Source organism: Thamnophis sirtalis, unplaced genomic scaffold (genome assembly GCF_051295495.1).
Source record: "Thamnophis sirtalis isolate CommonGarterSnake01/CBP01778 unplaced genomic scaffold, rThaSir2_p1.2 scaffold_9, whole genome shotgun sequence".
NCBI classification, from domain to species: Eukaryota; Metazoa; Chordata; class Lepidosauria; order Squamata; family Natricidae; genus Thamnophis; species Thamnophis sirtalis.
The window spans coordinates 25,369,653-25,384,117 of record NW_028261389.1 but is presented as its reverse complement, the minus strand read 5'-3'; the positions used below and the strand labels follow the sequence as shown (position 1 = coordinate 25,384,117).

Below are 14,465 nucleotides of genomic sequence, written 5' to 3'. Positions count from 1 at the left end.
CAAAACAATGCCTCCTTAAAGGGCAACATCTCTCAAGGGCTTAACTATCCCTAGAATCCAACCAAATAATGCATGCTCTTTATGCACTGTAGAATGGCAAATATAAGTTTGTCTCAAAAATATGATATAAGTGAACTATATAAGATATCTGACTAGAATGGAATTTCCTTGGGATCTTGACTGGGAAAAGAAATGCTTACCAGATACTTCTTCGTCATGAGCTTTCATTGTGAAGACCGGTTTATGGGAACGAGCATCAAGACAGTATACAAATCCATCTTCCGTGCTTGCCTACAACAAATTATTTCCAGAGATTTTAAAAACAAAATCAATAGGCAGGCCACCTTTCTCAATCTGATGATCTTTCAGAGGTATGGACTTGAAATCCCATCCAGCCTGATGGGCCATTGTAGAAAATTCTGGAAGCTGAAAGGACAGTGCCGAAGTTGGGAAAGACTGCACAAAGGACTAGCACCTGGATGTTTGATGGCCATCTCTAGCCACGCAGGTACCATTATTCCTGATTTGATAGCAAGCAACAGATCAGAATGATCCGTTATCTATGGCAGCATAACTTGCCATATATGAGTAAATTTTAGACTTCACCACATTACCAAAGCATTTCTTAATGAAATAAAGATAGCACTATCAAATTGCAAAGCAGCAAGACTTCCACTTATAAGGAAGTATTTTAATATAATGTACATAGATTATTTTATATCTTAAAATATGCTGGCTGCCTTGGAAAATCTTGGATGATATACATATATATCGCTTCATAGTGCTTTACAGTCCTCTCCAAGTGGTTTACAGAGTCAACATATTGCCCCCAACAGTCTGGGTCCCCATTTTACTGACCTTGGAAGGATGGAAGGCTGAGTCAACCTTGAGCCATGTGAGGAGCAAACCCCTGGCATTCCGCAGAATTAGCCTGCAATGGTGCATTCTAGCCACTATGCCACCACAGCTCAGCAAAGGGTATATGATCCAGTTAGGAAAAGATGCAAATGCAATGCACCTCACCCCTGTTCCTGTGAAGCATTTTCTTTCTATCTTACTACTTAATAGGTTTTAGGGCTGTCTAACTCCAACAATGTGACTCTGGCTGGCATACAACGAATTGAATTGAAATGATGCATAGCCTGCATAAATACATACACTAGAATGGATAAGACAAAATGCAAAGCACTTATTGTACTTACTAAGAAGTGGTGGGGTGAAAAATGATTCCAAGTCACTCTTTCAACTTGTCCACTAAATCTCCAGGTTCTATGATTGTCCTGTGGACTTCTGCAGTCATATAAAATGGCTGATCTGAAAAGTATCAATAAATGTTTATTCAAATTTGGCCCCCGAATTTTAAACATTATAAATTAAAATTAATTTATCCATGAGAGACAGATTTTTTTTTCTAACCTAATAAAATACTTCCACTCCAGCTGAGTCATTAGTAAAAGTCACAGCAATCTCACTGGTTATAAAAGTAATAAACAGCAAATGCATGCCTAGTAAGTGGAATTACTGGCTTCAAATGGTCTTGTTTCTAATTAAGTCTGCATAGAAAGCTAATGCAACCTGAGGCTAAAATCAGGTTGACCATTCCTGTTGAGGATACTCAAAAAACACTTCCATAAATCATACCAAAAGTATATTATTATGCTTTAAAGACGACATCATTAACAAAATATTATGTGTCAAATACCTTGTGAAGGAAAACAGGTAGTCCTTGACTTATAATGGAACCTACTTATAACAGTCATAAGTCCTAATAGTTATAAAATGGGTCATCTATGCAACCAACCCCAATTTATAATATTTTTATTATAAATGGAGATGATAAACCAAACCCATTGTAGGACCTTGGACTAGTTTCTGAAAACAAAGCAAACACTAGGTTTTGCCAAAAATGATGTAAATTGTGGTCTTGTGACTACAGGCTGCTGAAAATGGCCACAATGCAAGTTTTGTGCTTGAAATGCAATCACATGGACTGGGGTGCATGTGTGTGTGTGTGTGGCTATTGAAGGTTGTTAAGTATCTTTTTTGGGAGGGGCTGTCATAAAAGACTTTGAGGACTACCTGTAATAATGTTATTATTTTTCTCTGCATTCATATGGTTTATATATCACCTGTACTTTTACATCTATGGAGATTCTCAGTTATTCAGGTCATGATTGTCCCAAAGGTGCTTTTTTCAAGAGGCAATTGGACTTTCTTGATTTTCTTTGAAGACACAGATAAACATCCAGGTGACCTTAATCACCCGCTAAAAGGATGCAAATGACCAGCTGCCTGCAAGGAGTATAAATCCTTCCATTCCCCACCATCCAGTCAGAGCTGAAGAAGCTTCTTGGATGAGAAGAAAAAATGTCTTCAAAGAAAAACAAGAAAGTCCAGTTGCCTATTGAAAAAGCAATTTGGGACTATACTTTTATAGTGTGATAGAAGCAATAAACAAGCTTGTTCTTACTTGTCATAAGAGCCAGAAATTAGAGTCTGTGTTTCAAATGGATGAAACTGCAGTGTTTGCACCTAAAAATAATGAATTAGATTTGAAATATTTTTGCATCAAAATAGTAGTTATACAGTGTACATGATTTTAAATAATTCCCACTATAATTCTTTTCACAAACAGAAAGGAGTGTTCAGTGATCTATTTAACTGCTAATTTAAGGTAGAATAGCTTACAACCATCAGCATGTAAAATTTATGTTAGCTAAAACTTCATTATGTAGAACAAAAAGTCTGGAATTGTTAATTGGTTTTAACATTTATAATTAGATGTTATTTCTACAGAGCTCACTTCACTAGAATTCAAACATCTAAAGTAATAGCCATGGAAAATGAAGATCAAATCTTATTTAAATAATTATGTTAACTAGGAGTTGACATTAATTTCTCCCCCTGGGCTGTGATTGCATAACTTTTCACAAAATTAGCCAGAGTTAAATCTAAAATTTAAGAGTGTTTTTCTCTATAGATTTACTTGGCTCATCAAACTAGGACTCTAATACTGCTAAACCTGTACTTAATAGAACTAATGAATGATAAGTTGTAGGTTTCTAAAGGGGACGGGGGAAATCACAAATGCAGTTTTTCATCCCTAAAGCTGCCTATTAGAACTTTTTTAATAGAGTGGATAAAAAAGCCCATCCTTCTTAGTACTTAATCATTTGGTCTCTTAGAATTCAAACACAATTTGAGTTTTTGAACCTAGATTAGCTTTGATTTTTACATTCATTCATTCATTCATTCATTCATTCATACATACATACATACATACATACATACATACATACATACATACATACATGTTTTTAAATTCAAAGTCCAACACTATTTTAGTTATGTATGTATTTATAAGTATCACATTTAACAAAGCTCTGGGGTGGCTGCATATTACAATGCAATCAATGCAATGTCCGTATCTCAACAAACCCCTACAAGTCTACAGAGCTGTGGTTATCCCTTCATCCCGTCTACCGATGACACACCAAACAACATTAGAAATTTCACATACATGCTCCCTGGTCCATTCTTGGCATTCATTGGGAAGACCATGTCTTCAGCCTCAAGGTTCACAAAGTCCACCAGCATTGAGTCTCTATTTATCAGAACTTAGTTGTGGTGGTGGGATACATCATCAGAATGGGCAAGCAATAATGTGCCTCACTAGTTGCTCTCTGGTGTACTAGAGACTGAGAAGAGATCCGGAGGTTGTTTACACAAGCACTACAAAGTCACAGCAAAGGAAACTCTACATCACTGTAACATCCAAATAGTAGAACTAGAAACTTGGTAGATAGAAACATCTGGTGAGCCTGCGTTACATAGTTTCTACCAGCTTCTGGAAAAAAGGCACAGCCAAAAACTGACAGAAAACTGTGAAGGGTGTTACATTGTTATTACAACAATGAATTTCCAGTGCCACCAATGGTGCTAGACAAGGTGAGATTGCAGCACTGTCTCCATGTTCACAGATGAACTGCGCAACAGCATGGCAATGATAATCATAAATCTTCATTTAGTAAGGCTCTCAGATCCCCATTTTCTCTTTTTCCTAGCTTATTAAAGAGTAATGACTATCTGAGGGAATATAAAGGTTTCTTCAAAAATCATATACAGATTAAATGACTTAAAATACTTTTTCTTAGATGGCTTAGACATGGAATAGGAAGATGATGTTACTGAAATTAACACTGAAGTACTGAAGGTCTTCCAGGGAGGGGTAAGGAAAATGAGAAGTCAATTTTTCTAGTGGCAAGTAGAATAGATAAACTGTCTGACTGAAATTGGTTTTTTTATATTTTACAAAAAAAAGCAGTATTAGAGAAAAAGAACAAAATTGTATTTGTCGCAATACATCTGTATGATATTCTATTGTTATTTTGCTGCAATAGATGAATGCGGCTATGCTTTCAGAATCATCAACATACCTTGTCTGTGTGAAGAGAAAGTGTTGCTGCTGTTGTGCCCCTGGACATGTCCCAGAGAATTACAGAATGGTCAGCTGAGGCACTTGCCAAGACAGATCTAAAAGAAACAAGCATATTGATTTGCAAACAGCATCAATGGCAGGTCTTAGATCAAGTCATGTTTTAGTGATGAATACCTGAAACAAATATGTTGCTAAGAGAAAGAGAGAGAGGGAGGGGGAGAGAGAATTATTGCTTTTAAATAAAATCTAGTGACTTTCTAACTGCTCAGAAATTTTTGTTTTAATTGCGTAACAGATAGATTGCCCAATGAATTAAATGAATAAATATAAGGTAAATAACCAAACAGTTTCTGAAAAAGTATTTGCTCTTTTGAATTTTCTGACATTTTGCATGTCCCTGTTATGGATTGTTATTGCACCTTCAAATGGTCTCATTTGATGGTCTCATCAATCCCTAGGATTGGTGCCTGTTTCATTCACGTCACAGATGAAGTCACCTTATGGGTTGTGCTAGTGTAATCCCACTGCCCCTTTAAGATTCCGTAACTGGTTACATCATCTTTAGCTGCAAGAACTGCAGCCAAACACTTCCTGATCATCAGTTCTTCCGATTGCTGTATAGGAATTTTTGCCCAATCTTTCAACTTAGTCACCTGCTGGTTTCAACCCATGTCACATTTTTCAGGGATTTAGGTTTGGACTTAATTTGCAACAGGTATTCTCCTGAATAATATATTATTCATGATCCATTCTCTTGATTGTATATTTGGATTCTCTTTCAACGTGACCTGCTTGATTTCAACTGATACACTGATGGCATGATATTGTCCTGCAGAAGTGACTCATCCAGTGTGAATTCTCACTTCCTTCAATAATGTAACAATTTAATTGTAGCTTGAAAAGTTTCATTTTTGATTGATCTGCCAATAGAATATTGCTTGAGAAGCCTATAAAATCAGGTGGGGTTTTTGTAAACTTAAGGCAAACACCAAACTTCTTGTAAGCCAGTTTCCAGAGTTGTTTTTGTGAGCCAATGCTTTCACTTTGCTACACTTGGCTTCTATGAATCTGAATTTTCCCAAAGTGCTTTCCTTCAACCAAGGTAAGAGAAGCCTATAGATCAAGGGTCCCCAACCCCTGGTCTGCGGCCTGATACCTCTTAGGAAAATTAACTGTTGCCCAAAATCTTTACTTCAAGCTATGTCCCTGACTCAGTGGTGGGATTCAGTCAGTTCTCACCACTTCGGGAGCACCGGTTGTTAACTTTCTGAGCAGTTAGGTGAACTGGCTGTTGGAAGAAATCATTAGGGCAGAGAACCGGTTGTTAAATTACTTGAATCCCAGCACTGCCCTGACTGGCCCTTGAGGTTTACAGCCTTTTTTGTCCTGATAGATCTCAATTATTTTTCTGTAGAGGTCTTCAAAAATTTCTTTCAAGTTGGGCCGCAACTTGCTTCAAGATTCTGTGTGACACAAAATATCACTGTGACAAGAAAAGCCAAAGTTTGTGAGGCTATCCCAAATAACTGCTTACATAACTGCCTGAAGATCACGCTTCACATTTGCACATCTCATGCTAGTTTATTTATGAAATAAATAAAACAAGCAGCACGCTTATTTCAAAACTGTATACTTGGATACTGTCTAATATATGTGTTTGTGTTTGCACATGAAGTCTTGGTTACATTCAGCAGCAAAGATATGTAAGGCTTTATAAAATCCAAAAAGTAACAAGTATTTAGAACTGTATTTTTGAAATATACAATGACTGCCTTTAAGCCAAGATTGAGAAATATGTATTCTGTTATCTAAGATCAATTTTATGGCTTCCTACAGTGATTAAATTAAGCCACACAAATTAATAAACCTGCATAAGTGAAAAGCATATTTCAAAAATATGTCTTCAGAAAGCTAAATAAGATGAAATAAAGACCAAATTTCACTATCTATGGCAATTGCCCCACAGATATCTATAATTATGACTTACTTCGATGTAGTGGAACACAACTGTGCATTACTTTCATTGTGAGCTATAGAAATATTTTTAATAAAATATAATTCACACTAATTTATCTTTAAATATATATTTTTACCTGAGATTTTTATTCCATGAAAGATCAAGCACTGCATCAGTATGCCCCTGATGGTCTTCTTTGGATAAATTCTTCGTGTAAAAAGATTAAGAACTTTTTAGTTTCTAAATATAATAATAAAATATTGTAAATTCTATAACCCTTGCACAGGTTTCCAAACGTGAAAGGCAATCCTTTCCTATGCTCCTTTACTCTACTGTCTTAAATAGTCTCAAACCTACAGGGTCATTCTAGTCCAATATGTTCCACAACAGCTGGCAACAACTGTTCTGAGAATCTTAATCCACTGATACTTTTTTAGCAATTAAAATATTTGTAAATATTAAACAGAAAATGAATTTGAAGATGTGCTATGTAAAAAAGAATAGTCAATCTTTCTATCACCAAAAACCACGTTGCAACTATCAAGATCAGCTTTGGACCAAGCACAGACACATTGACAGAGAAGCCTTTCTGTGCACACTTATAGTTTTCTGGAGGCAACTTACAACATTCTGAAACCCAACAAGACAGACACAGAACTGGAGAAAAAACAATTACTACCAAACTGCCTTCCAGTGAGGACCTGTAAACTGCACGATTCAAAGAGGGCCGTGAAAATATTTACAGACCCCTCGCTTCCTGGACATAAATTGTTTCAACTCCTACCCTCAAAATGACGCTATAGAGCACTGCACACCAAGACAACTAGACACAAGAACAGTTTTCCCCCGAACGCCATCACTCTGCTAAACAGATAATTCCGTCAACTCGGTCAAACCATTCACTAAGGCTGTCTTGTCTTTTTATGTACACTAAGAGCATATGCACCAAAGACAAATTCCTTGTGTGTCCAATCACACTTGGCCAATAAAGAATTCTATTCTATTCTAATTTCCAAGAGTAACATGATTAGCTCATGTATATATGACAGAGACTGAAAAGGCAAGCAACTTTCTGCTATTCTTATTGAGAAAGTTTAAACTTTATTAATATGAAATTTGCTCATACTTACCTTCTTTTGTTTCTTTTTCTTTAATTTCGCCTTATGTCCTAGTGAAAAAACTGGCTCTAAAGAGTCCACTATGTCAAGATCCCATATTTCAATAACAGGTTTCATTGTGCCAACAGCAATATAATTTCCTAAAGAAATATCCAAGTTAATAATGTGTAATCTCATAAATCCACACTCCAAAGTAGGCAAGGGAGCCTTGGATCAGGGATGGGCACCCTTACTAAACCTGCTATTCTTAGAAGCAGATATTACTGTTTCATTACTGTTATAACCATGAATGGTCATTAAATGAGGCAGTTACTAAACAATGTATTGAGTTGACCCAGCTCAAACATATATTTTCTCTGGCCCAGGAGCAAGTTGCTTATGGCAGATCCAAAACTATGCATACTCTTCTAATATGAATTTCTACTAAATTTATGTTATCATCTCATGACTCTGTAAAGAATACATTTTATTTTGTTACTTTAACCTTTTTTGAGTTAGAAAAGGTCTCCCTGTTTATTGCAAGGAGTAAGGTTGAGCACATAGCAATAGCAATAGCAGTTAGACTTATATACCGCTTCATAGGGCTTTCAGCCCTCTCTAAGCAGTTTACAGAGTCAGCATATCGCCCCCACAGTCTGGGTCCTCATTTCACCCACCTCGGAAGGATGGAAGGCTGAGTCAACCTTGAGCCGGTGAGATTAGAACCACTGAACTGCAGATAACAGTCAGCTGAAGTGGCCTGCAGTACTGCACCCTAACCACTGCACCACCTCGGCTCTTAGAAGCACATTCAGCTACATTCAATACTGGATTTGATTTGATTAAGCTTCACTTTGGTCATCCTCAGCAATTTAATTATCAAAAATCTCTCACAATTTTTTAACTATCAGTTTTCCTTGGATTTAGATGGAAAGGAGATGTTGTGTGCTTAGACACTGAAGCTACGCATAACTTCTCCCACTAGTCTTCAATGTTACATAGTATGGAACACAATGATAGCCTGAGAGACTTTATTTCCCCAGGAAAGGCATCAGAAAACAGTGCCCTGAAATCTATTTAGCCAGTTGTTCTAAAAGGTTATCACAACAATTGGAAAAACAATATGATCATTATCATTAATGCTGGATAATAAGATTTCCTAGTTTACTATAATATTTAATCTCTTTTCCACAATCATACAGGGCAATGCCTAAAAAAATCTACTTCTAAGTTACACACTTTTAGAAGAAAAATAATCCAGAATGAAAACAGGAAAGGAAAGAGTGGCTACTGAAGTAAAAATATAAATGCTCAGACAAAAAAGAAAAAGGAGAAGGACAATGTGGTAGAAAACAAGAAAAAAAATTGTCCTCAACATTTGTTCCTATCTGTCTCTCTCTGCACTTTCATACCGATGTCCCCTTACAATGTTGGTATCATTAGAAATAAAATAGTACACTAACTTACCAGCAGAATCATTGGAACTAGGATCAAAGTTCATCCATTCCACGCTTAAGGGATATGCAGATAAAATAAGATCATGATGGACATAAAAGGAATCTTCTTCATGATTATAAACTGAAAGAATTAAGTAACTTCCTTTAAGTAAATTTTAAAAAAAATCATACTCCCACTACAAAAGCACACAGAACATATGCATACGCTTGTAGAGAGAAGAATAAAATTAAAATTACCACTATACGATATCACAAATAAAAAAATGAAATATGGGAAGATATTTCTGAGTTCCTTTATAGAGGCTATATTTTTAATCACAAAAACATTGTCAAGCATATATTGTAACCTTCCCTCTTTCCTACAGTTTGCTGAGTTCTAGACAAGCAGAACTCAATAAAAGGAATGCAAGTTGAACAGGTCCACCACAGGCTGACAATATTAATACTAATCATATTTGATTTATTTATTTACACCTCTGCATTTATTAATCTTATGCTATAAAAGAGAGGATCCAATAAGCAATACAAGAAACAGTTGAGCTCAATGATGGTGATAAAACATGTGAAGACTCCAAGGAACGTGTGGTCAAAGCAAACACAATTCAACCAAATGGATAAATAGCTTGATCTAATATAAGCAATATTTCAATGTTATCCCAAAGGTGCTTTTTTCGGGAGGCAACTGGACATTCTTAGTTTTTTTTCTTTTTGAAGACGTTTCATTTCTCATCCAAGAAGCTTTTTCAGCTCTGACAGGATAGTGGGGAATGGAAGGATTTATATTCCTTGCAGATAGCTGGTCATTTGCATCCTTTTAGAGGGTCATTGAAGCACTTGGAGGTTTATCTGTGGCCTCAGGGTCACCGGAGTAGTGCTCCTGATTCCTGTAGTCTGCAATTTTTTCTCTGCAAATCCATTCCCAAAGAAAACACCTATGGGACAACCATGACCTAAATGTCTGAGAATCTCTACAGATTCTAATGTTATGTTTCAATATTATGGAGGATATATAAATTATTCCAAAATATTGACAAGAAATTGTGAGGAAGTACAAGGCTATAAAAGTGAGTTTTATTTTCCCACCAAATGCATTAAGAGACTATGGGGAAGTGATTTATAAGAAATGTCATGATTCTATGAAACAGATTATAAACAAATGGCAAAAAGTATGTAGCTTTACACAATACTAACTGATCAGTCTGTAATAATAAAAATATTATAACAAAGCATTCATGTTCTTATTTTAGGGAAGGGTATGAATCACATGATCAGGAAAAAAGAATCTGACAATAACACCTAATACATCAAGCTCAAAATGTAGCACCTCAAAACAAATACAAAACAAACACTTGAAATTGTGCTTTTATGGTAATTCATATCCTGTAGAAAAATCCCTTTTTGGAAAGAGGGAGAATTCAAGCATAGAGTTGACGATTATGAACAAATGTAATACAGGAAATCAACTTAATGAATAAACCATCCATATCTTCCATGATTCTTTTTTAAAAGCCAAAAGGATTTTAATACCTACCATGGACTTCTAGGCTGCAGTGGTCCTTATCAACTCTGCCACATATAACAAGACTGTCATTTGACTTAATCACAAAGTCTTCTTTCTCATATTGATCCTGAAAGAATATAAGTTTGAATATGATTTCAAATCCTTATTTTATCACTGTATTTAACAGATACCATGAAACAATTTTAGATGCAAATATTTGGGAATGCTTAGTCTTTTAAAAACTAACTGAAACCAGTCGTACTTTAAAAGACAATTTGTCTTGTCACCTAATAAATGACATTTTTAAAAAAACATTTTCTTAATGTTTAAGAAAAATCATTCGTGCACTTCTTCCAATCCCAGACTAAACTTTCACAAATTTGAAAACAAAAGGTATTCAAACACAATACATGAGAATAACTGAATGTGTGAAAATACAATTAAAATAATTATAATGAAAAGACAACTGGAAAAAGTACTAAATTATGACTTGATGCATTCTTGTGCTTAAAAGAGAATCTTCAATATTAAGATAGCCAAAATTAATATATATTACCAAAGTAATTTATATCAAGTATGTTGTTAAAACAAAAGCCTAGATATACAATATTAAAAGACAGATTTTAATCAAATCATTTTTTTTCCAAATTGATTAATTGAAACATTTGTGTTATTTGTGTCATAAGTGTTATTAATATTAAGAAGTGACTATCACTAAGTGTTGTACCTTATGATTCTTGACAAATGTATCTTGTCTTTTTATGTACAGTGAGACCATATGCTCCAAAGACAAATTCCTTGTGTATCCAATCATACTTGGCCAATAAAGAATTCTATTCTATTTTTTATGCCTACCATCCCAAACCAATACAGAATGTTATCTTTAGCCAATATCAAAATTATGTATTTAAACAATCTTCAGTGTTAAGAAACAAAGCAACTATGCTTTAATACTCACAGTATCTTTAATAGTGATATATGGATCATTTTCATTTGTTCCATATACTGCAAGCCCTGCAAAGATTTCTCCAAGGCCCTCAGTACCTATCATATGACAAACAAATTGTTCTTGAGCAGACTTATAATTGTGAAACAAGTAGCATATTTTGTAAAGACATAATTGCACATCCTTGAATAGAGAAGCTGTTTGTGTACAGCAGGAAGGAGAGATAAATACCTGCATTTTCTTCATCATAGTTATCCAAGTCATATTCTGCCAATTCATCATCATCTAACTTATCAGTGTCCTCATCTTTGGGAGAAGAGCTGGCTACCTCACCATCAACATCATCCATGGCACCTGAGGTTCCTTCTTGTCCACTTCCATCATCATCATCATCATCATCCCCTGTCCTTCATGTAAAAAAGAAGTTAACAATAATGCCACTATCTAATCTTTCATCGCTTATACAATTCCAAATGGTTTCTGTGCCAATAACTTTGCAGGTTCCACCTATTTCACTTTATGGTAAAGGTAAAGATTTCCCTTGCACATATGTGCTAGTTGTTCCTGATTCTAGGGGGTGGTGCTCATCTCCATTTCAAAGCCAAAGAGCCAGCGCTGTCCGAAGATGTCTCTGTGGCCAGCATGACTAAACGCCAAAGGCACATGGAACACTGTTACCTTCTCTCCAAAGGTGGTTCCTATTTTTCTACTTGCATTTTTACATGCTTTTGAACTGCTAGGTTGGCAGAAGCTGGGACAAGTAACGGGAGCTCACTCCGTTACGCGACGCTAGGGAGTCGAACCGCTGAACTGCCGACCCTCTGATCAACAAGCTCCGAGTCTTAGCCACCGTCTCCCTCACTGTATAGAACCCCAGTTAAATATGAAGATGAGTTGAAAATCTGACATTTTTATGTACTTGGGAGATAAATTTAGAGCAATGACACAGTTGCAATCCCATAAAGATTTATCAACAACCTATCTCCTTTAGCTGGAAAATACTTATTTGTGGAAAAAACCAAATCACACTCCGTAGCAATCTCATCCTCACAAAAAATATAGTTTCAATGTATTGAATGTATGTTAATGTATGTTAGTACAATTGTAACACTTTATTAGACATCAGCATTTTTAATATGTAATGACTTTATTATTTTCTATTCAAAAATTCTACTATACAGTATTCCAGTTTTAATTGTATTTTTTTTCCAAAACCTGAACTGGTCTGTTTACTTTTGACAGTTTATGTCAATAGAGTGTATTTAATCACAAATATTTTTCCATTACTACTTCTATGCTAAAAATTTCTTATATCATTTTCATATATCACTAACACAATTCCCACCTATTAGACTTATGCTTTAAATCACTCAATCCAGTATATATTTTCATTGGACAAATATAATTAGACATAAACTAGATTTTGCTTAATTATTAAAATTAATTAATAATTAATTAATAATTAATAAATAATTAATAATTAAAATTAATAATTCCGACTAATTATTTTTTAATTGAAAAAATGCAGGTGTTTTGCTGTAAATTGACTTTTCACTCTTGTTCAAATGCAATCCAAACATACTGCAATCTCTCTTTAGCTTCAGTAATTAAACGCTTCAGTTCTTCCTTGTCAAGTTGTACCTGCAAGATAAACATGGAAAATAAAACCACCTATAGTTAAATCATGCCTGACTATTTGAAAAACAAAGTCATTTTTAAGCAAGTTTCATCCAACATATTTTAATTAGGATTATTATATCTAAGTTGTAAAACAAAATAAGAGTAGATCTGGAGGTTTTTTAAAATATCGCTTTAATATTGTCTCCTGGTTGCCCACATTCTTGGTTCTAAGGTATGGCAGCTCTATTCCAATCAACAATCCATTTTTGACAGAAAATAAGTTGTAAAACTCTATAGAAAGTCAACTATTAAATAATTGTGCCCAGGAGACGTAAATGAAGACAGCTGCAAGAGGGACTATAGAAACAAACTTGAATAGTTTCCTGGTACATTATAACTTAAGGGAAGGTCTTTCAGCGATGAAAAACCAAACAATTCTATATAAAGTAAAACACAAAGAATTACATATAAGTATTATATTGAAACATGGAGAAACATGGATACTATATAATATAAACAAGAACACTGGAAAAAGTAATGTGCGCCTTGAAAACTCAAATCCAACCTTATTACTGTTCTATACTGTTACATTACTGAATTCAAAATTGTTTTGCAAGGTCGCTCAATTCACTCCACATAATTGTAAGATACCATTACCTGGCTTGATAAACGGGGACAAAATATTATTCCTTTGCAAAATGCAGAAGAGCAATGTGTACTCTACCTTGCAAAGTTTAGAATTACCAGAAACTGACAGTGTGTGATTTTCCCCCTGATTTTCAAAGGAAAATATGCAACCCATTTTCTTAATTTAAAAGCCTTAAATTTAAATCTCCTCCCACTTATGACTGCATGACTGTAACTTTGTTGCTTGTGTCCTTAGGATTTATATTGATAATGACTATCATTAAGTGTTGTAACTTATGATTCTTGATGAATGTATCTTTTTATGTACACTGAGAGCATATGCACCAAAGACAAATTCCTTGTGTGTCCAATCACACTTGGCCAATAAAGAATTCTATTCTAAATTAACACACACACACACACACAAAGTTGTTCATGCCCTCTTGAACTTGGTTGGCCTCATTTCAGAGATGAGACAAAGTGGAAATTTATACAATTACCTCCCCTTTTTTTCGCTTTCCACATTGCCTTCCTTTTGCATAAGCGACTAATTTAGCGGAAAGCATCCACTGCTTTGCTACCCGAAATGTCTAATAGGAGCTCAGAAACGAGGGGATGGGGGGAGGGACTCTCTGGAAAGAAGAGGGACGCATCTCTCACCTTGTCGGGCGTCTCCTTGGCAACACCTTGGGGCACCCAGGCAACACAAGTTACGGGACGACTCATGGCTCCAAGCGGGATACGGAGCAGCTGAAAGCGGCTTCCCCGTAGGCAGACACGTGCGTTGCCGACTTCCTGTTCCGCCCACAGAGTCTCCCTGCT

General features: G+C 35.4%; 1 protein-coding gene across 1 annotated transcript in view; it reads right to left on the bottom strand.

The window, feature by feature from the left end:
• Positions 1-14,465, bottom strand: part of PWP1 (PWP1 homolog, endonuclein) — an 18,525-nt gene extending 4,060 nt beyond the window's left edge. The window contains exons 1-12 of the mRNA XM_087723107.1: positions 14,304-14,465; positions 12,979-13,037; positions 11,628-11,803; positions 11,409-11,494; positions 10,481-10,577; positions 8,960-9,070; positions 7,526-7,653; positions 6,532-6,602; positions 4,437-4,533; positions 2,471-2,532; positions 1,203-1,314; positions 201-291 (exon numbers count right to left, since the gene is read on the bottom strand). Of these exons, the coding sequence (XP_087579233.1) occupies positions 201-291; positions 1,203-1,314; positions 2,471-2,532; positions 4,437-4,533; positions 6,532-6,602; positions 7,526-7,653; positions 8,960-9,070; positions 10,481-10,577; positions 11,409-11,494; positions 11,628-11,803; positions 12,979-13,037; positions 14,304-14,369 (1,156 nt within the window). The 5' untranslated portion in view covers positions 14,370-14,465. The remainder of the gene's footprint in view (positions 1-200; positions 292-1,202; positions 1,315-2,470; positions 2,533-4,436; positions 4,534-6,531; positions 6,603-7,525; positions 7,654-8,959; positions 9,071-10,480; positions 10,578-11,408; positions 11,495-11,627; positions 11,804-12,978; positions 13,038-14,303) is intronic.